Here is a 23,509-nt window from a genome sequence, read left to right on the forward strand (position 1 = left end):
AAAGACCTAAGAAGATAAACGAGAAATATACCAAAAGTGATAAAAACATTTAATGTGGTTAGGTCAATCGACCTACGTCCACAAAAGAAATGAACAATCTACCATATAAAAAAGAACACAATATTGAGAACAATAATCTCACAAATTTACTCAGAATAAAAAGAGGTTCACACTTGTGTTTCACGAATTACCCCCTATATAAAACTCTCAAATTTCTATGACTACATTATGAATGCTACTAAGTTTACAGAAATATAAAGACATTATGATTTTTTTTTACAAAAAAAATAATCAAATTATGATAAGAAACTCGGAACAAATGCCAAACAGCTACTGAGAGACAAACCGAGAGACACATTTAAAGAAACATTAGTACTACTGCTCAAAAGAAAAAAAGAAACCAACTGAGTCAGTATAGTACTTCATCTCTGAAACAAAGCAAGAACCTCACTCTCCCACCATTTCCAGTCAAAGGTGGGTAACAACTAACATGGGTTTTCCTCCATTATTCCTCTGTTTTCTCTTCATACTCTTTTCACTCTCTGTAAGTGGAAATGCTGAGTTACAAGCTCTAATGGACTTAAAAGCCAGTCTTGACCCTGAAAATGCTTTACTCACTTCATGGACTGTTTCTGGTAATCCATGTGATGGTTCTTTTGAAGGCATTGCTTGTAATGAAAAGGGTCAAGTTGCTAACATTTCTCTACAAGGTAAAGGCCTTAAAGGGAAGTTGTCACCTGCCATTGCTGGGCTAACTCACTTGACTGGACTCTACTTGCATTATAACTCATTGTATGGAGAGATACCAAGAGAAATTTCTAATTTGGTTGAACTCACTGATTTGTATTTGAATGTTAATGATCTCTCTGGTGAGATCCCTCAAGAACTTGGAAACATGTCAAAATTGCAAGGTCAGTGACTAAGAAACTAACTTCTCTGTTTTGTGCATTATGTTTTGCTTGGTTTTTGGGTTATTTTAGATTTTGAAGTTACAAACTTGAAACTTGAAAATTTGAATTTTTGTTACTATGATAAAAAGAAGATATTTTTACATTTTCTTTGTTCTTTCTGAATATTTTGTTCAAATGTGTTGAGCTCTAGTTGGAAAAGGTAGGGGCTTCTGCTGTTAATCTTTTATGTCTCACTGAAAAAATTGAAGTCACAAACTTGAACTTGTTCTATTTGGGAAATCATAAAGATTGTTTTTTTTCCCCCAAATTGTTTTATAGTTCAATTTCAGTCTAGTAGTTCCATCCCTTGTATTCCTTTCATACTACTAGTTTCTTGTTCTAGGATTTTGTATTTTGGTTATCGTATGATTTTGTTGTTGTTACTGCATAGAATGATTTGTCAGGCTTTGTATAGTATTTTGCCCTGACTTCTTCTCTTCTATTATTTCCTTTTCTGTACTACTTTGAACTTTTTTTTCTTGAGCCAAGGGTTTATTGGAAGCAAACTCTCTACCTCCAAGGTAAGGGTAAGGGTAAGGTCTGCGTATACTTTACCCTTCCCGGAGCCTACTTTGTGGGATTACATTGGGTATGTTGTTGTTGTTGTAGTTCATCCCTGTATGTTCTAAAGGTGGCTTTAAGTTTTGTTTTTGGGTGTTTATTTACAACCTTATTTTGATAATGGAGTCTGTCTCACTTTAGTTTATTGTCTTGTTCCGTATTGTACAGTTTTGCAACTATGCTATAACCATTTTACTGGTAGCATACCCACTCAACTAGGGACTCTAACAAAGCTCAATGTCCTGGCTCTGCAATCCAATCAGTTAACTGGTGCGATCCCGGCTAGTTTGGGTGACTTGGGAGTGTTGATGAGGGTGGACTTGAGTTATAATAGTCTTTTCGGTTCAATTCCTTCAAAACTTGCGGATGCTCCCCTACTTGAAGTCTTGGATATCCGAAACAACAAGATTTCTGGCAATGTGCCTCTTGGTAATGAATTTTCTCGCCCTACATTGTACTCTCTCCGTTGGAGTTTCGAGAGTCAACCAAGTTTTTTTTAGTGGCATTTCCATATATGCCTTTTAGATAATTTTAGTTGTTAATTTTTGTGTTTCATAGTACTTAATAAGTAGTTTTCAAATATATAAGTTTTTTTTTCAAAAAACTTAAAGCTTCTATGTCCGATTCATGGTCAAAGTTTAGACGTTTGAATCTTGAAATTCCAACTGTGTCACATAAGTTGAGACAAAGGGAGTTATGTATATGTAGCCCCATAAGAGTCGTATGTATAGTTTCTTGGTAAATTATATCTTATCTGGTCTTTTGTTTTCTGTCTTATGAAGCTTTGAAGAGATTAGTTGAAGGTTTCCAGTATGAGAACAATCCAGGACTATGCGGTGTGGGTTTCCCATCCTTGCGAGTTTGTACATCTTTGGATCGCTCGAATCCTAATAGACCAGAACCCTATGGAGTTGGCTCAAGTGGTTTATCTACTAGAGATATTCCAGAAACAGCTAATCTCAATCTAAATTGCAGCAGAAATGCCTGCACAACGTCGTCTAAAACCTCACAGGCATCTGTTGTTGTAGGGGTTATTGTGGTTACTATTATTGCATCTGCTATAGGAATTCTTTCCTTCACGCACTATAGAAGACGAAAGCAGAAACTTGGAGGTGGACTGGAAATGTGTGATAGCCGTCTCAGTATTGACCAGGCCAAGGAAGTCAATAGGAAGAATGGTTCTCCCCTAGTCAGTCTTGAGTACTCAATTGGTTGGGATCCGTTGGCTGAGGGCCGGCGTTATGGTGGAGTTTCCGAAGAGATTCTGCAGAGATACAGATTCAATTTGGAAGAGGTGGAGTCAGCTACACAGTACTTTGCTGATAAGAATCTATTGGCTAAGAGCAACTTTTCAACTACATATAGAGGGACTCTAAGAGATGGATCACTTGTTGCTGTTACGAGAATTGCCAAAATTAGCTGCAAGTCAGAAGAAGCTGAGTTTTTGAGAGGACTAAACATTTTGACATCTCTGAGACATGATAATTTAGTTAGGCTGAGAGGTTTCTGTTGCTCTAAAAGCCGGGGAGAATGTTTTCTCGTTTATGATTTTGTGCCAAGAGGAAACTTGTTGCACTACCTAGATTTGAAGGAGGACGAAGCTCGAGCTCTTGAATGGTCCATGAGGGTATCTATCATTAGTGGCACTGCAAAAGGTCAGTTTTTGAATCAACTCTATCTTGTAAGATCTAAAGTACAGTAATTTGACATTATATTACTTTTTCTGAGCTTACTGTCAACAATTCAATAATGCCTTTTTATCTATCTTGAGCAGGCGTTGAGTATTTGCACGGGTGCAAGGTGAATAAGCCAGCTCTAGTGCATCAGAATATCTGTGCTGAAAACGTGCTCCTTGATCAACGATTCAAACCATTGCTTTCAAATTCAGGCCTGCATAAGCTCCTCACAAATGATACCGTCTTTTCAACACTCAAGGCAAGTGCTGCCATGGGATATTTAGCTCCAGAGTACTCCACTACAGGCCGATTTACTGAGAGGAGTGATATTTATGCCTTTGGAGTGCTCATTTTCCAAATTCTATCTGGCAAGAGAAAATTCACCAGTTCAATGCGTGCTGCTGCTGAATTGTCCAAATTCCACGACTTGATGGACATGAATCTCCGTGGAAGGTTCTCTGAGTCTGAAGCAACAAAACTAGCGAAAACCGCTTTGTTATGTACACATGAATGTCCAGAGGAGAGACCAACCATGGAAACAATCGTACGAGAAATTGGTAATTTAGGTAGTCCTTCCTAATGCTAATGATCTTCTTCCATCAACTATTGCCTGTGGCAAATTTTCAGTCCTCCTAACTTATTAGCTGGAGATAGATTCGTACTAACCTCTCACGAGTATTGGAGCTTCAAATATTTAGTCAGTCTGAGAACTTCTTCGACTGAGGACTTGACCATTTTGTGAATGTTTGCATCTCGTATGCCATTTAACCTTAGGATTTCTCATGTTGGAAGATTTTCCTCTGTTTATCTCATGGATTCTAATTAATCTGTTTGTAAAAAGATGAATGTTCTTCCATTTACCTAGGATCATTGCTTCGTTTTCGTTTTCGTTTTGTGCCTGGACTTTCATATTATTAATTCTACATTGTTTGCTGCTTAAAAACATTTTGAAGAAGCTTGAGGCATATTTTGTCCCAACAGAGAGATGTGCTTGAATTGATCAGTGATTGTGGGAGATGTTCTCCTACTACTTTCGTATTTTACGATTAAAAATCTAAAAAAATCCTCATGGACACTGCAAAAGCCATTCTCTTTGCCTTTTGTATGATAGGTAACATTTTGTACCAGTTCGAGTATAGGCTACAAGACCCGAAGGCCATGGTCCACGGCTAATGGCCATGGTTTGTCCATCATACTTGGAAGCGAGGAGTGCTTACCATTCAAGCAACTCCTAGGGGATTTATCTTCGATTAATAAGAATACAGAAAAAGTTGGTCATTTTAGGTTAATCAAAACTTTTCCTCATACATATTTTGTTCTTTGTTAGTTCAATTCTACATCAAGTAACTATTTACAATTCCAATCTACTAAAAGACTGCCTTATCTGGTACAATATATCGCGATTTAGGCTTCAACCACTCTCCTTCGAGGAGATTTTACTCTGTATACATGTTCTTCCCCTGTGCATTTATCTACTTTAACAATCCAGTGTCCGCAATCAGTATCCACTTTCATCTTTGCAGCTATTCTGGTCAGCAGCAGCCCTTCTCCTATAGGCAACAATTGTGTCCTCAAAGGGCTGCTCTTCCATGACTCTTTGCAGAAAGCATTGTACCCCAAAACAATGGTACTTTTATCCCTTCTGCTCTTTCGCAACGATCCTAGAATCTCTTCATGATTCTGAATGTTACAATCCACAGCTATGAAGTCAGCATCCTTGTAGTAATTTGGCAGCAGCATCTGTAGAGTCTGAGATTTCGCGACAACAAACTCAAGGTGACTAGAATTCGTGCCTAAAGCCATTTTGGAGAGATGTAATTCTTCTATACCCTGGAGGATGCAGATCACTCGTCCTCTGGTTTGTTGAGCTGCAGCCACCAAGGCAAGGGTGGTTGAGTCTGCAACATTGGCACAAGCAACCACCATGATTTGTGCATTGTTTCCTGCTGCAAGTGCGGAAATGAACTCTGCTCCGTTTGGCTCATTAGCTCTCTTTCCCTGAATCAATCAAAATGAACACAATTTTAGCAAATAAATTCAATTGGAAAACAAATCATTTCTAAGGAAATTCTCTAACATAAACGATCAAACCTTTCTATAACAATAATTCTCTATAGCACATTTCGCAATAGAAGTTAAAAAAACATCGTGACACAAACAATACTGTTATAGAGAGGTTTGACTCGATTTCATCATAGTAGTACTTACCATGTTCATTGTTTTGAGAAAGGCTTTGGTGGCATTTTCAGCAGACCAACAACTCATTTTTCTTGACTTTTCTTTATGAATTCTTGAAAAAGTAGAGAGCTAGAGATGTAATCAACTTATTTATATACAGGACAGACGCAACCTAATTAGTGTGTCCATGTGGAATTGATTTGGTAAAAATTCTCAACTTGGCGTTACCTAAAATAAAATATGAAAAATAATTACAAAATGGGATACCTTTTTATTTATTTATTATTATTCTTGAAATTCTTGATCCAGATATGGTAGATTATAATTTGGGTAAAATAGTGCTACTAGGTCTCAAGATTGAATTAGTATATTATTATTTAATTTGGATGTATATTTTGAGTCACAAGTTGTTGGGCATAAAGTAATGTGAAGGCCATGTTATCAATGACCTAAGGCGACCTTCCTGGAGACTGAAAAAATTGATAAAATAATTGATGACGAGGAGTCCATTAAGCTCTATAATGTGGATAGAGTTGAAACTTAGGGGTCGTTTGTGGGTGTATTAAAAAAAATAATGCATATATTTACTTTGCGTATTATTAGTATGTTGTTTGACACACTTTTTTTAGATATATTTTATTTGGTATTACGATATATATAATTAGCTAATACATGAAAATCCTGCTAATGCACGCATTAGTATTGTTAAAGACATAATTACCCATCAAAATCTTTTCCACATCCTTTCCACCGAATGTATAAAAGATATTTTTGTGAACAAATATTTTTATATACAAAATCAAATACTACATATGAAACAATTTCGACATAACTAATGCCTGCATTATTAATATCAACATTACTAATACATCATATTTAACGCTATTTTTATACCCCTATCAAATGAGCTTTTACTTCACTAAGCAGTATTAGCATGTTTTAAGGTACAAACAGTGTGCTAATTAATATGCTTAAACCAAAACCAGGTTCTCCTTTGTATTAACAGCTGTCTTTTGAGAAGATTCAAGAATCAAGACTATTAGGTTGCTGGGATTGTAATACTACTAGTTTGCTATGCCTTTTTTAGTTTTTTCTGAAAAAACATAAATAAGAGTTTATCATGGAAACTTCAAGTGCTTGGCTTAAAATAAAAAACAAAAAATTAGGAGCCACTTTGGGTTAGCTGATTTAGAATAGCTAATAAACATTTAATGTGTTTTTTTTTTCTCTCAAAGTGATTTGTTAAATAAGCAATTTATTTTGAGATTTAAAAATAAATAAATAAAAGGGATTAAATGGTAAAATATTTGATCAAAACGAAAGCTTTTATAAGTTGGAAAATGTAAGTTATGAGGTGATCAATTTATGATTTTAGTGATTTGTTTGTAAGCACTTAGCATTAGGGGTGGGGTGAAGTGCACAAATATTAATTTTTGGAGTTGCCATTTAACTAATGCCTATTGTACAATTCTTTTTTTTTTAATACAAGTTTTCTCGTTTTTGGAAATAATTCAAACATACACTATTAAGATTTGAGGTTGATAATTCGTGTTTGATATATATGTAAAAATTGCCTTAAATCTTCAGCATGTGAGCCTAAATTTATTTTGCCGAAAAAGTTTTTTATTTTTCAAATTTCAATAATTCAACCCCCAAATCTATTTCAAAGAAGCTCAAATTTAAAACATTCATATATTATAAAGAACAAACTATAACTATTAATTTGTCAAAATAACAACAAATTTAACGAACCCATTTTACGCACAAGTTAAATTTGACTGAAGTTTCAAGCGTGTGAACTTTATTGCCAACAAAATAATAATTTTATTTTTGAATTTTAACATCCAAATCTACAAAAACATAATTTGAACATAAGTTACATTTTATCATAAAAAACAATCCTCAATCATCAAATTATCAAATAATTAACAACATATCTAACAAACACATTTATGACTTAATTTTTCATATATTATTGCGCTTAGACATACATAACTGAAACACATGTTAAAAGACTAAAACTTCTGGCGTGTGCATTTGAAATTTCAAAGAACAACTCTAGAATGAAACTATATTAGAGTGATTCTAGGAAAAGATTATTGGAAGTACTCTAGAGAGTAGTAAATATCTCTAACTAGATCCTTTCAGCACCATCTATAAATAGAGATGATTATTTGAGTTCTTAGCAAACAAAAAAGAAGTGAGTCATCCAGACTATATAGTGTGAGAGAGAGCCATAAAAGAATTGCTAGAGTGTGAGTGAAAGAAAAAGATTAAGCACAAAGAAGTATTAGACCAAAGTTAATTTTTACTTTGGTCCCAATTGTTATGGCCAGTACCCCACCACTCCTGACAATCTACCAGGCTAGACTAGTATTCGAATCGCTGCTTCAAGTATTGATCGATCTAGTCTGATACCAATTGCTATCATCTGAATATGAGTGTTCAGCCTAAAAGACTAACCTATTAGGTATAAAAGAGCTCATTTAATCTACAAATTCACAAGTATTTCTCTTTTTAATAAAAACAATCTTCAGACAAATCACAATAATACTCGTTCCGCTTAAAATAACCACATAGGTTTTATTTTTCACAAGAGACAACTTTCACACTTGAATATATGACTTTCTGATCATACAACAACTCTGGCTATTGCGCAAAAGCTACCCTTCAGTAAACCACATAGATATGCTAGGGGAAATTAATATTAACTTTGTATGAATCTAATTGCGCTAACTCTTTACTTTCAATGCCACATCGTGTCGGATTCTCCAAAAATACACTATTTTTGGTGAATCCGACACGCACCCCTTGACTCTTGAATATGAAATGACAATTTAGCATAAGAATAGCCGGTAGTTCAGAAGCAGAACAAGTCAGAGTTTGTATTGCCTGTGGATAGGGAAGCATAGATGTAGATCCAATCAAGTTGAGACTTGTTGTCTTAACAGAGAAACAACGTGCATAAATTCTGTGTCCCCCGGTCTTTACAGGCCAGGACCCATTATATATTATCTTCTGATTCTGCACTTGTAGTAAGTGATGCAAAAAACAGAATTTTACTATTTATTCCCAATAGGCCACAAAAAGACACTTCTTGGAACTTACTCTCTTATTCTAGTTTATATGATATAAAATTTTTTTAAAAAAGGAAATGGCAGAAGAGAGATTTGAGTCAATAAGTTTAATATTTTGTAATATGATTATGCAAGCTGTGACCTAAATATTAGGATGTTGTATAGAAAGTGTTAACTTAATGGTGGACATATTTGCACCAACTTGCCGTGTCCTTAATGTAGAGAAATCATATTAGTATTCTTTCATTAAGCTAAAGCTAGCTCAAAAATAGTTATAACATGTTCTGATATTATTTGTTTTTGCTTAAGTTCTTCATACTAAAAAAAAGTATCTCTCCACTTTATATATAATTTTTCAATTTGTTGGCAAGGCCAACAATCTCCCCCTTCGAACTAAGTTCCATGTGGTCCATCACCACAATCTATGGGGCAGAGGCCGACCCAGAATATGAGTGTGACGGGAGCACCACTATCTTTAGTACACCAATTAAAGAAAAGAATTAATCAAACACCATAAAAAATACGAACGGGTGTAGTTGAGACTCGAACTCCGATCTCACACTCACGCTCAAGGCCTAAGGGGCATGACGACCAGATTCCCCAATCCAGTAGATATGGTTTTTTCCATAGTTAACGGATATCCATGCATCTCCTTCTAATAGGATAGGTTTGCCCCTATCGATCTATGGGTCTCTCCTCGAACTAAGTACTTTGTGGAGCATTATATATTATGATCCACTCATATATTTACAAGATTCATTAAGTGTCATCCACATGATTGACTATTTATGTCCATCAAAGCCCATAACTTCTTCTTGTGCGTGTGTGTCTCTAAGCTATATATCCTTGACATATTAAAGGTAGTAAACCGAGCAATACCCAATTGGCAATTGCTTCTTCATATCATACTCATCTCGTTGAATCATTAGCTTTGATAGCCATTATTTGACTAAATCAACCTAAAAATACTCTTAACATGATGCAATACTATTCACCTTGGGCCAAACCCATATTGGTTTCCCAAAATACCTCACATCACTAAAAAATATTCATATAGCTTATATGTTGTTTCAATTACCCGTGTGGAATAGATACTACCTACTCCCTCCGATCCATTTTAATTAGTTGTCATGTTTACCTTTTGCATACTCGTTAAGAAAACATTTGCTAAAATGCTGAGTTGACTAAACTACCCTAATTTATCCTTTGATATCAATTTAACTCTTCCATTCACTATTTTAATCTCTTTCCACATTTTATTAGAGAAATGATAAAAGTGAGAAAAAAATATTTTCTATCTTGATTATATTATTATCAATTATTTTTAGTAACCATAACCAACAAATTTAAGTAGAGACAAGCTATTATGTTGCCACAAGCACACGTGCGTGTAGCGCTGTTATTCATGTGGATGAGATGCAGATCATAAGCATCTTTTCACGATCCTCTTTATAATTAGCTCAAATAAATTCAGTCAACATTATTGATCTACTTCATACTTTAGAATTTAGATTATTGATTTGGTATTTGCCCACCAAATTAGACTTGTAACCCCTATGATTAAGAAAAAAACAAAGTATGTAGTTGTTGAAAGCTGGCCGATTAAATCTGAAATGGCATAATACATATATATGTCATTTAACTTGGTCTTATTTCACATTCATGCCCCCAAGCTACATGTGTACACACGTAGGCACTTAAACTTGCATAAAGTTGAACAAGTAGACACATGAGTCCTATGTAGCATAATACATGTAGGACACAAATTTCCATATAGGATGCCACGTAGGACATGTGTGTCTATTTGTTCAATTTTATATAAGTTTAATTGTCTACTTGTGCACGTCCAAAGTTGGAGGGCATGAATGTAAAATGAAGCCAAGTTAAAGGACATGTTCCTTAATGTATTATGCCATCTAAAATCCATACACATATTGAGGGAAAAGACTTACCCATTCACGTACAATGTTTACACAAAATCATATAAATTTACCATAATTACGTAATCATAATAAAACATATTCATTAATTTGACGTGAACATTGAGTAATTCGCACGGTTATAATGAAGTACGGTTCTTTGTAGAGAATGTTAATTACCATATGCTACATCTCAAATTATGGCAACAGAAATATTGAATGGAGAATTGCATTATGCAAAATGACAGTATATACTAAATTACTAATCAATAGGCTTAATTAATCAATATTGCAGCTATATACAGTTCAAAATCATGGTGGAAAAATCCTTTTTTCCCTAATTAATCAATACTACTAATCAATCTATTAAATAAAGTTTACAAAACAGAGAGCTTATGTCACCCGCCACCAAGTGCCGCACGGAGCCTTAGCAAAACTCGGACTCTGTGACACTTAGGCTTCAACTTGTTTTCCCCTGATTCTAAAAACATGTTCTTCCCCTGTGCATTTATCTACTTTCACAATCCATTTACTTTTCTTCCCTGAAACTCCCAAATTTCCCCCTTTTTTCGCCGTTTTATTACTAGTCACTAACAATCCTTCTCCTATAGGAAGCAAATGAGCATTGAAGCTCTGGCACCTCCACGAATCCATACAAAGCGCGTTGTATCCCAAAACACTCACATTTTCTCCCATCATTCGCGCTCTTTGAAGGATGCCTTCGCAGTTGTTGAGGTTACAGTCAATGAGTACAAAATCCGCTTCTCTATAGTCACTCATTAGTAATGTGTTGACATCTCCAGTGACAAACTCAACATATCTTGAGTTGTGCCCTAGAGATTCAATTGATTGGATCAGCTCACAAGCTGATCCAATGATACAGATGACTCGGCCACCTGTCTGGTGGGCTGCAACCACCAGAGCTAACACGGTGGCCGGGTCTGCTGCACCGGCACATGCAACAACCATAAGTTGTGCATTGTTGCCTGCTGCTAGTGCTGAAATGAACTCTGCCATCTCTGGCTCCTTTGCACTTTTTCCCTGAAAAAATTACAAATTTAATATAAGATTAGAAAATGTACAACATTATAAATTGGAAATTGAAGGTAGAAAAGATGTAAGCAAAGTAATACTAACCATTTTAATTGCTCTAAGATAGGCTTTGGTAGCATTTTCAGCTGACCAGCTGGCCATTTTTCTTACTATACTTTTTTTGCCTTGGAAATTTGATTGTGACTCTTGAGTGCCCTGGATAATGGATATGTATTTTTAGCTATATATATAGCATAAAAGATAGGGAAGTAGTTATGGGCAAAGAGTTACATAAGGGTCCAATTGTCCAATCAATGTAGCAACGTCCGAATATGAAGGCAAAACTAGATAAAATAGGCATTTTTTTGTACTACTCCATCTGTCCAACAATAGTTGTTAACTATTAACTTGACACAAGAATTAAGAGCCAGTAAATAATAGAAATAACTTTACCAAATCACTCTTAGTATTAAATATAAGTCATCTGAACATGAATAATATTTAATAACAAGGGTAAAATAAGCACAACATCGTAAATTATTCATTGATTTTATAAACTGGACAAGTATTGTTGGACATTCCAAAATAATATAGTGGACAAGTAAAGATGAACGGAGAAAGTATTAATTAATTAAAACATTTAACTTTCATATACACATGAACAATATAACCCTTCTTGGTAGAGGGTTAGGCTAGACCCCTACCTTGTAGATTAATAGAACGTAGCAAAATACATATACGATATAGGAATATGAAGCCCAACCTCGTTGAAAGAGACGAGGGAGTCCGACTGTTATAACTTCTAAGAGATATATGAGATACGAGATATGAGGTCTTTTTAGATTTTACCTTAACCACGATTACCTCCACAAAATTTACAAATTATCAGCAATATATATATCATTATATCAAAGACCAATTCATGAGGCTTTATTTCTTCCTAATCCTAAGGTTAGGGACTATCAAGGGAAGTCTAAATCTTCTCATACCGATAATTAATCGAGTAATTACTATCATTTAGGAGATCTGATAGCGTAAAAATTCTTTAATATCATAGAGTATTTAGGAGTAACTCTTATTTTATTTTCCGGTTACACCGTGCGTTGCATTAATATATAAAACGATTGGCATTACCAAAATATTCGATTAATTAGCTAGCTGTAGTGTTGTACATGAGGGAGACAAATGAAAATTAATTATAATGTGTAAGTAGGATTATATTATCGAAGCAATTAATATATTTATATATATCAAATTAGTCTCTCATAGAGACAAAACTGATGAGGTTCATGTTAGACCTGACACCCATCCAACAATCTTGTTGTATTTTTCAAGATTCTAGTTTTTTTTTTAAAAAAAATAATTATTATATGAATTATTAATCATTAATTAAATATTATAGGTATATAATTGGTCTTGTCCGGCCTTGGTCCTTTTAGAGTACGTACGGTTCAATTCAAAATCCTTCAAGAAATAATGCATTTAGTCATGATTTGGTTGTTAGCTTAAATATCTTAGAAATTGGTTGTTGTGGTTGATTTCTCTTAAAAATAATTAATTAGTGGAATTTAATTACTCAAGAAAAATTAAGCAATATGTGTCCCAAGAGCATCTATAAACACTATGTTGGATTGTGTTTCTTCTTTCACGAAGGAAAGTGTTTTTTCATGAAAATAACTCTCTTTTTCCCAGTAATACGGAAAGTAGTCAAAATGAATGAACACGTTCAAGTCAATAAAAACAGATTTATTTTGTCACCATGTTAAATAATTGACATAATAAAGCCAAGGATAAACTGCATGGAGGTTCATGCATTGAACACACTATATAGTATATACAAACGCTGAAAACAAAGCAAGGAATAGTCCAATTAAGTATCAATCTGATATCTAGTGGTCTTATAGTATTATCTCTTTCATTTGTGAGGGACCAATTTGTTACAATTCTTATAATTTTAAGTATATCTTAGCCTTGTGGCGGTGAAGCCACTACTCACCCACGTATAATTAATATGTCCTTGTTCCTAGTTTTATTTTTCTTTTAATAATGGTACGTGCTGTTTGAGTCACCTTGTGCAAACTTCAACTATTCCATCAAGTAATTATCATCTCTCATCAGCATATGTATCGTATAATTGATAAGAAACATACTTTGAATCCTAACTCAACTCTAAAAACCAGCTTGAGGAGGTGAATATTTTCCTGATCAGACCATATAAGGAAACCAAATCCACATCCTATAATTAATGCATGTGAGAAAATTTAACATCCCCACACACAATGTTTTCCAATTGGAGCGTGAACAACATAATGGGAAGCCCAATTATATACGGTAAATCAAGAATCAGTTTAACTCGGGTATATATGTATATAAGAAAAATTGACTTTGGATTTAACTCAGCCCTATATATACTAATAACTCATGAGACGATAATTGTCCAAAACCACGTATAAAATGGGCCAAGTCCAAATCCCACAATTGATGTAGGACAACTTAAGCAGATATAAAAGGAATATATATATTTCCAAAAGAATATTGAATGGATTAAATCGGAAGAATGAGGAAGATAAGTTTGAAGAAATATATATGGACAAGTTATGGGTCTAAAAAAAAGTAAATAAGTGGTAGAAAGAGTAGTTGTAATAAAAGGGACATATGTGCATGGGGTTGGGAAGTTGGACCAGTAGATATATTATATTGCTTCATAAAAGGTAACTTTGATATGATGTCTCTGCTGCATTTGCCATTACCATGCCAGGCTGCTGCAATGCATCTATATATCTTTCTGATAAGGGGGCTCCCTCTTCATATTTGGCTTCATGCATGCATCTTTCCATGTGGAACCATGAAACTATATCTATTGTTGTAAATGAAATTAAAGAATTTTCATGTGATCATATTGACTCCATTAGAAATGCTCCATCCTCACCTTATTAATACTTCCTCGATACACGCTTACTTGTCTACTTTGAATTATGCATGCATTCATGCTTCTTAAGAAACAATGAAGTAATATGCATATGATGAGTATTTTACGGATTGATGTATTGTTTTAGGTCTTGAAAAATGATTTGGGGAATAAGTAATTAATGTCGAGGGTAAAACAGAAAAATAATTATTATTATCTTTTCTTGATATGTTAAAAGTCACAAGTAAAAATAAAATTTTATTTTTAGAATACATGACAAGCTAAAGTCACATTGTGGTTATTTTAACTATTAAAAAGAAAAATAAAACACATAATTTTAAATAGGTATATATCATGAACTAAATGGAATCCTTTTGAAGATGTGTCTCCATTATGATCATTATTTATTTGACTTTCTCATCCAAGAAGGGAAATAGAAAAAACAAAAACAAATTAAACGATACAAATAAATAGGGATAAGGCATAAGTATCCCTAGATTATGATCGAAATTCCAGAGACACACCTAAACTTAACTAAGGTCCTATTACCCTCCTAAACTCATTTTTTTTTTGTATTTTTGTGCACCTTATGTGCTGATGTGGCACCTTCAACCACCCAAGTTGATTGTGTTTGTACACACTCACCCGTCACGTATGTAAATATTTTTTTTAATTATTTTTTTTAAAAAATAAAAAATAATGATTTTTTATTTTTTTTTGTAAAAAACAAATCTTTAATTTTTTTAAAAAATATTCTTATTTCTTTATCTTGTATTTAAATTAAGTTGATACACATTTTTTTTTACCTTGTATTGAAACTTTTTTTTACCTACATTCATTGTTTTTTCTCTTATTTTTTCTATTGATTTTATTAGAACGGCGCATTAGTCATCTTTTAACATTTTTTTTAAAATTAAAATTTCCCCTCCAACGGTAATATCCGATCCATTACCCATTTGAAGAACAATCTTCACTTTTTAAGAACCCTAAATACCTCTTCTCTTTCACCAACCCAATCATCCAAAAAATGGTGACCTAATTCATTATTTTTTCTTGATTTTTCTCAAATCTTAGCTCTTCAAACCTAAAAGTTGAATCTTTGAAGGAATAATTGTTCTTCAAAATGTAAGATTCAAACCTATTCTTCTTCATCTATTATTTTGATTTTCTTTCCTCCCTTTTTCTTATTTTCTGTTTTTTCCAGATTCTCGTTACTTCTTGCACAAAATTGTAGCACACAATGCGATCAATTAATTTGACAAATCTTTGTATGGAAGAATATGATTATACTACGAAGAAAAAAAGTTTATTGTAATCATGGACTTGTGGTGCGTTTGAAAACATCTTGGACTTCAAATAACCCCGAAAGAAAATATTAGTCATGTCCTTATTATGGGGTGAAGATCATTTTTGTTTAAATTTTTTTTAGCCGATTAGGAATTTGATTAACCACTAATTCCTTCATCCTTTTTCTTTATTGAAGGGTCGTAGATCTTGCAACTTTTGGTGTTGGAAGGATAAAGAAAATATTGATCCGGGGTCGAAATTTGTGATTCCTAAACTAATACAGAAATTGAGTAAGCTTGAGAATATAGTAGAATCCTCTCAAACCTCAGGCACTGCATTTGAATTGGTTGAGGTTACTGAAGAAGTTGACAAGCCGGGAGATTTCAAACAAGATAATGATTGTCTAGGTATGAAATTGAAAATGTTGCAAGAAGAGGTTGAGAAGATGAAAGTAATGCAGAATAAATGAAGAAGAACATGGCAGAATGTGCTTTTTTTGTTGTAGCTTGTTGTTGTGTTGTGGTTATAGCTATAAGCTATTGGTTCTGAGTGATATAAACGAAGAAAGGTTCAATGAAGTTGCCTTAAACTCTTGATGTAGTGAGATCAATGTTGGTGTAGTGCAGCACTGTTTATGTTGTAATCAATTAGGTGCAAGACTCTTTTGTAATGAATTGTGTGTTCTTCTTATTCTCTTAATGTAATTTGCTGGTTTGTGTATTTCGTTTGTGTTTTATTTACATCTGCATTCACTAAATTACAATCACAATTGCATAATTGTACACATAAAAGTAATGCAAAACTGGCTGCATAATTGTTTCAAAAAGAGACAACTAAAATATCAAACTAATGCAGTCACAACTTCATAATTGTTTAAAAAACAAACATAGATCAAACTAATGCAGTCACAACTGCATAATTGTTTCAAACAAACATAGATCAAACTAATGCAGTCACAACTGCATAATTGTTTCAAAAACAAATATAGATCAAACTAATGCAGTTGCAACTACAACATAATTGTTTCAAAAACAAACAGATCAAACTAATGCAGTCACATCTGCATAATTGTTTCAAAAACAGCTAAAATATCAAATTAAAGTAGTCTCCATATCAAACTTCAGCAACATTGGACCTTGTTCTCATTCTTTTGTTTTCTCTCATCTCTTGAAGACCTTGTTGAGTTACAACAACCTTTCCTTTCCATTTTAAGCCTGATCTTGGTTTATGATGTCCAAGATTTTCAGTCACTATTGAAGAGTTCATAGGCATTCCAGGTTAGATTCACAAAAATATGTTGTCTTAGATGCTTCATATGTTAAAATTGAAAAGTGTGTAAATAATTAAGACAACTTACATTGTGGATTGTAAAATCACTCTGTGTATGTAGTATCCTCATTCCAACCATTCTTGGCCTCTTCCCTCTTCCAATAGCACCAAGAACATCAGTAGCAGTAGCAGCTACACTAGTTCCTCTTCCCCTTCCAGCTACACCAGTTGTAGTTCCTCTTCCCCTTCCAGCTAAATCAGTTCTAGTTCCTCTTCCCCTTTCAGTGGCACCAGAACCATCAGCAGCAACACCAATACCTGTTCCATTACCAGTTGCAGTTCCTCTTCCCTTTCCAGTAGCACTAGCCTATAACATAAGTTGATCAACAAAAATATTAGACTGATTAAGATATAAATTAACAACTAAATGAATTACTATAAACATTACCTGTTTTGTAGAACCTCTTGGTCGACCTCTTCCTCTATTTGTGCTTGATTGTGATTCAGTTGGTGCTGTAGAAGAACCAACACTTGACCTTGTTGAACTAGTCTCTCTTCCTCTCCCTTTTCCTCTTCCTCTACCTGCATTAGCTTGATTATTCAAATGACAACCCTTCTTATTATGACCATTTGCATAACAAAGACTGCAAGTCATCTCAACACCTCTCTTGGACAATTTTCCTGTTTTGTTTTCATTCTGCTCCTTTCTCCTACACTTTCAAGGCCTTCCTGGTAGTGTTTTTATAACATGTGGTATAAAAGAAGGATTGGTCGACTGTGGCAACATTTTCATGTTAGTAATTGGTTGAATGTAGTGACTTTAAACTTTGAGATAAGTCTCCTTGCTATACCAATGTGCAACATAGTTAATGGGCTCCAATTTTCTAAAATGAAGTGCAGCTATAACATGGCAACAAGGTATACCTCTTAGCATCCAAGATCCACAAGTACATGTTTGATTGCCTAGATTCACAACAAATGTGTTATCCCAACTGTCTTTAACCTCAAAACCATATTCACCATTCCATTCAAGGTTACACTTCATTGACTTTGTTGTGTTCTCTGTCAATACCTTTACGGCCATTGGAGATCTGTCTGTTATTCAAGTATCACAGAACTCCCTCAATTGTCCTATTCTTCTCATCACTTTGATCCTTATTTATTCAAGCATTGTGATGATAGTTTTGTGTCTTGGCCCCAAAATTCATGAATTAAAGCTTTCAGCCATGTTGTTGTCAACACTATCACAACAACTAAAAAACTTAAAGTATAATTTAGATCACCTCTCTATATTGTACCACAATAAGTCATCACATATTCCAGTGCCTAATTTCTCCATGTGATCCAAATTTCTTGTCAATTATTGTTCATATGTAGATTTGGCACATCTCCAAAAACAATCTCTTCTTTTAATGCCTTTCTAATTCTTAGACCAGTTGGCTAGAACATGTCTTGCACACATTCTTTATTCTGCATTTGGCAGAAGATCTTGAATAGCTTTGTCAAGACCCTTTAACAACATTTAGAATAACATGAGATCTAACTTAATGAATAAATGAAAAAGAAAATAAATGAATAAATAAAAAAGAAAATAAAAATACCTTCTGCATATCAGTAATGGTTGTCAATTCTATTCCATCTCCTAGCTCAAGATCATGTCTTACAAGCTTGATAAACATTTCCAAGCGAATGTGTTTTCAACCTCAACAACTGCACATGCTAGTGGTAGCATTTCGTTGTTCCCATCCTTACAAACAACCACAAGTAATTGACCTCTAGAAACACTTTTCAAGAAGCAACCATCAAATCCTATACATCTTCTAGCTAGATTTGAATGTCTTCTTTAAAGCATCAAAGCATATGTAAAATGATTGAAACATTTTTCTGCCACCTTCAAAAGTTTCTTCAATAAGTCTCACCACACATGTGCTGCCTGGATTAGTCTTTAAGAACTCATCTCTATAATATAAAATTCTCTTAAACTCCTCCACATGATCACCCATAATTTGTTTCAACACAATGTTTCTAGCTTTCCTTGCTACAGTCCTCCCTACATACACATTCAACTCTTTCTTCACTAAACTTTGAAATTGAAAAACTCTAATTCCAGGCTCCGAAATAATTCTGTTCTTGTACCTTTCTGATAAGTACTTTGAATTCACCAATTTATTTTTGGTTGTGCCATTGCATTTATGTAATGGATTATAATTCTTCACCACAAAATGTACTGTTCTTGAATTAATACTTCCAAACAACAACCATGGACAATCAGCTGTACACTTTACCCTCACCCCAGTTGCATCATTAACATATTTATCTAATTCAACATGTTCTTGAACTGCATATCTAGTAATAACTTCTCTAAACTGCTTAACACTTTCAAAAATAAGACCAGTCTCCCAAACTATTAACTAACAGGTAGGATCAAATACAACTTTCTTTCTATTTTTTTTTTGCTCTTCTTGCTTTTCTTTGTCTTCTTATAGGTTGTTCAACCTCATCTTCCTCATTAACATCTTCATCAGTATCTATTTCAAAACTAACAACTTCATCTGAATCAAAGTACTCCAGCTATCTTACCCTAAAAAATAGTTTGTTTCTTGGATAAATATTCATCATATCCCAAATCAACTCTTTCAGATCTAGGGCCCTTTTTTTTTAGCAGGCCTTTTTCTTTCCTAAGATTTATAACCTCCTCATGAACGTCACTACCATACTCATCTTCTCCTTCATTAGACAAATCTACATTGTCTGAATCATCACTTGCTTCTGTTTCACTTTCCCAATCCAACTTCTGGAATATCAGATGCAGCAATAGAAGAAGTACCACCCAAGTCTTCTCCAACACTAACAAAAGCCCTACCCAAGTCCTCTCCAACACCAGCAGAAGCCCTACCCAAGTCCTCTCCAGCACTAGCAGAAGTCCTATCCAACACTTCACCCAACTCTTTACCCAAATCTTTACCCACAATAGGTTCTTCAGGTTGTGCAACCTCTTCAAACCCTAAACCTTCACTACCCTCAAAAGTTTGACTAGATTCCTTATCAAAAGTAGCATTAGATTCCCCACCCACATCATTTAGATATCCNGGGGGGGGGGGGGGGAGCACAACAACTTCTTCAACTAAATGAGTCACATAAAGTTTAATAATATCTCCATTTTTTTAACTGAGGTACAATACCGATAATATCCCTATCATTTTTAACTTCAACAACATGTCGACATTTAGGTGGTTTAATATAAACAACACAAGCAGAACAATTATAGCCAATTTCTTTAACTATATCAACAAATTCAAAATAGGACAATTTATCAACATCTACATCAAAACAATCAGTGACAATACCTCTTTCATACTTAATACGAGGTTTTTGTTGTAGTTTTCTACCATGGTGAAACCTTAAGGTAACGTACACATCCATCCTTAAACTGAAAAGATAAAAAAAACTAAGCTTTACGAAAATCCTAAACTCGGTCAAATGCTACAATCATCTAAACGAAGATTACTAAGCTGGTAACTTTGTTTCTTCACGCAAATCCCTAAACTCAGCAAATCCTTCATACTAACGAAAGAAAAATCTTCAGATTAGGTCTTGTAGATTTGAGAGAATGAGAATCGGGCTTAGAGATTTAGGATATTTGTTTAGAAATGGGTCGGGTTGTATTTTGGGAACGGGTGGGTTATAGAAAATATAAAACGGGTAAGATAGTTTTTAAACCCTTAGCGACATGGACAAAAGAAAACGCACGTGTGTAACAATGCCCAGCCTTCAACTGGGCTGGTGTTCGAAGGGTTGAAAATAATTCACATAAAAGATAAGGGGGGTATATAAACACCCGTGTAGTTTAAGTACTAAAGTAAGTTTTCATGCCAAGTTTAGGTTTTTTTTTTTTTATGTATTTTTCCTAATTTAAAAGTACTAAATCATGCTAAAACAAGTTTAATAAGTATTAGTTACATGACTAGACATTAAAGGAAATTAAAATTAGATTATGTATTTGAATTGTCTAAACCAATGTAAAACCAAAGAACAAATATTCAATATTATTGTCATTCTTAGTGTTGAATTGATTTTCTTTTTGCATTAGTATTAATTTGATTTTTAATTTAAGCTTTATTATAATTACCAACATCTGTGTACTATGATTTTTATTGAACCATTCAAAATTCTAAGTTTCAAACTTGAAATAATATGTTAAAAGATAAAAACTATGAAAAATTATAGAAATATTTAAAAATTATATCAAAGTAAATATTTTTATGTATAAAATAAAATTTTAAAATTATATATATAATGTTGGATTGGTTTGGTCTCGGGTTGTTTTTTTTTAGTTAAAACCAAACCAACCCAAATATAGTTGAGTTTTTTTTTCAATACCAAACCAAGTCAAACCAACCACTAGTCGGTTTTTTTTTTCCAGTTTGACTCGGTTTGCAGTTTGGTTCGGTTTTGTACGCCCCTACACCTAACATACATTATTATACAAAATTAAAGAGGTATTTATTGTCACGATCCGAGTCTACATCCTAAATGTGACTGACACTCGAAATCATTGCTTGTCCGAGTGAATCTTGACATACTGTAAGGCCTTGTTTGTTTTCATTAAGATTAAGACGTCTAAATCTGAACGCATTTCTGAATTATTAAGATGTTGTCTCTACATTTGAACACTAAATGATTATGACCGATCGTTTGTTTTTCAATACCTGAATATGCATAATTTATTTATTTTTAAATATCATAAGTATATAATTTAAATAAAAATATAATTAACCGTGTAATATATTTGAAAAGAGTAGGAATTTTGTAACTACATAATGAAAAGTACAAATTCTAGACTACCATAGTAGCAAACTATCTCAGTTCTTCGCAAGAAAGATCATAACATCTCAGTTCTCACAAGAAAGAGCATATCCACATAGTGTAATTAATAAACAAGATCACTCATGTATATTCCAAAATTTCATAGTGTAATTAATATGCAAGATAACTCATGTATATCCAAAAATTTCAGTCAGGGTGTAATTAATACACAAGATAATTCATGTATAGCCAAAAATTTCAGTCATTTTTAGAGTTATATCCGCAGAGTGTAATTAATACACAAGATAACTCAGGTATATCCAAAAATTTCAGTCGTTTTCAAAATTTGTAGCTTAAAGATAACTCTTAATGGTAAAATATCTACTCTCAATGCTCTTCTTTCTCTTTATTTTTTCACAGAAATTTCGACGCTTTATTTTCTCTTTGTTAGGCTTAAATTTTCCCTTTGTTAAGCTTAAGTTAGTTTTTCCTTTGTTAGACTTAAGTTGAAATCTTGTTAATCTCTTTAAACACTAATTTCAGAATTGAAAAGTAGCATTAAAAATACAAAATAAAGATGGAGAATTAAATTCGAGAATATCCAAACGGAAGCTTTACTTTCCCTTTGTAAGGCTTAAGTTGACATCTTGTTGGTCTCTTTAAACTCTAATTTCACAATTGAAAACTAGCACTAAAAATACAAAATAATTGTTACGCTTAAGTTGACATCTTGTTGGTCTCTTTAACTCTAATTTCACAATTGAAAACTAGCATTAAAAATACGGAATAAATGTGGAGAATTGGATTCAAGAATACCGATTTTGATAATTTACTAATTTAAGAGAAAAATACAAAATAAAGATGGAGAATTGAATTCGAGAATACCCAAATGGAACTTGACAATTTACTGATTCAAGAAAAAATACAGAATAAAGATGGGGAATTGGATTCGAGAATATCCAAACAGAATTTGATAATCTATTGATTCAAGAGAAAAATATATATTAGCTTGATTGATTGATAGTTGAAAGCGATGAGGAAGAATGAAATTGCTCTGAGGAAAAATAAAATAAAAAAAAAGTGTGAGTTTGAGAGAAAAAAATAAGAGCATGAATTTTTAAGTCTGAATGGTATTAAGACTCTTTCATAAATTTGATTCGGCCAAATGTATTCAAACCTATTAAGAGATTATTTAAAAAAAAAACAAATGCAGTTAATGGGCTTAGGTCTGAACCATTCAGATTTCCATTAAGTGCAAACAAATGAGGCCTAATACAGACTATATATGCAAACGCTTTTAAAAGATGATCATGTAATACAATAACTTAAAAAACAAACCCAACAACTTTATACATAAAAGACTGAAATCTGTTATAGTAGACATATGCTTATAAAACAACTATGATCGTAATTCAATTGACTCATCTATGAAGTCTCTAACATATTGAAGAAAGGTTACCATGACAAGACCCTAAGCACACCGAATATTGTACTAACAACATAAATAAACAGGAGTCCTCCAAAAGTCGGGAGGTCTCACCAAAAATGGATGAAAGTGATTCTAATGCTACATCTGTTGTCAATCCCGAATACCTAAATCTGTATCATTTAAAGATGCAACGTCGAATGACGATAATACACGAAATGTATGATATATAAAATAACGAAATGAAATAACTGAACATACTGGACTAAATGAGTAGCTCTGAAGATAGACTAAACAGCCAACTCAATAATATAAACTAAGATTATCAACTGAAAGCTTAGAGATTTTCTAAAACTGATTAACTCAAACGTGATATCTGAATATGTAAGATTTAGAAAAGACAAACATAAATGCAAGATG

General features: G+C 33.4%; 3 protein-coding genes and 1 pseudogene across 3 annotated transcripts; 1 reads left to right on the plus strand and 3 right to left on the minus strand.

Annotated features, from left to right (window-relative positions):
- The first annotated feature begins 354 nt into the window (after positions 1 to 354).
- Positions 355 to 4,067, plus strand: LOC125860419 (probable leucine-rich repeat receptor-like protein kinase At1g35710). Its single transcript, XM_049540377.1, has 4 exons — positions 355 to 911; positions 1,680 to 1,940; positions 2,294 to 3,166; positions 3,286 to 4,067. The coding sequence occupies exons 1-4, from the start codon at positions 491 to 493 to the stop codon at positions 3,765 to 3,767; spliced, it is 2,037 nt and encodes a 678-aa protein (XP_049396334.1). The 5' UTR covers positions 355 to 490; the 3' UTR covers positions 3,768 to 4,067.
- Positions 4,068 to 4,447: 380 nt separating this feature from the next.
- Positions 4,448 to 5,511, minus strand: LOC125859971 (uncharacterized). The gene is made up of 2 exons (XM_049539830.1): positions 5,396 to 5,511; positions 4,448 to 5,185 (listed from the first exon to the last, which is right to left on the minus strand). The coding sequence occupies exons 1-2, from the start codon at positions 5,450 to 5,452 to the stop codon at positions 4,592 to 4,594; spliced, it is 651 nt and encodes a 216-aa protein (XP_049395787.1). The 5' UTR covers positions 5,453 to 5,511; the 3' UTR covers positions 4,448 to 4,591.
- Positions 5,512 to 10,641: 5,130 nt separating this feature from the next.
- On the minus strand, positions 10,642 to 11,639 carry LOC125859765 (uncharacterized). Its single transcript, XM_049539581.1, has 2 exons — positions 11,499 to 11,639; positions 10,642 to 11,402 (listed from the first exon to the last, which is right to left on the minus strand). The coding sequence occupies exons 1-2, from the start codon at positions 11,553 to 11,555 to the stop codon at positions 10,815 to 10,817; spliced, it is 645 nt and encodes a 214-aa protein (XP_049395538.1). The 5' UTR covers positions 11,556 to 11,639; the 3' UTR covers positions 10,642 to 10,814.
- Positions 11,640 to 16,701: 5,062 nt separating this feature from the next.
- Positions 16,702 to 18,536, minus strand: LOC125859226 (uncharacterized; annotated as a pseudogene).
- Between the last annotated feature and the right edge of the window lie 4,973 nt (positions 18,537 to 23,509).

This window comes from Solanum stenotomum, chromosome 3 (assembly GCF_019186545.1).
Source record: "Solanum stenotomum isolate F172 chromosome 3, ASM1918654v1, whole genome shotgun sequence".
Classification (NCBI taxonomy): domain Eukaryota; kingdom Viridiplantae; phylum Streptophyta; class Magnoliopsida; order Solanales; family Solanaceae; genus Solanum; species Solanum stenotomum.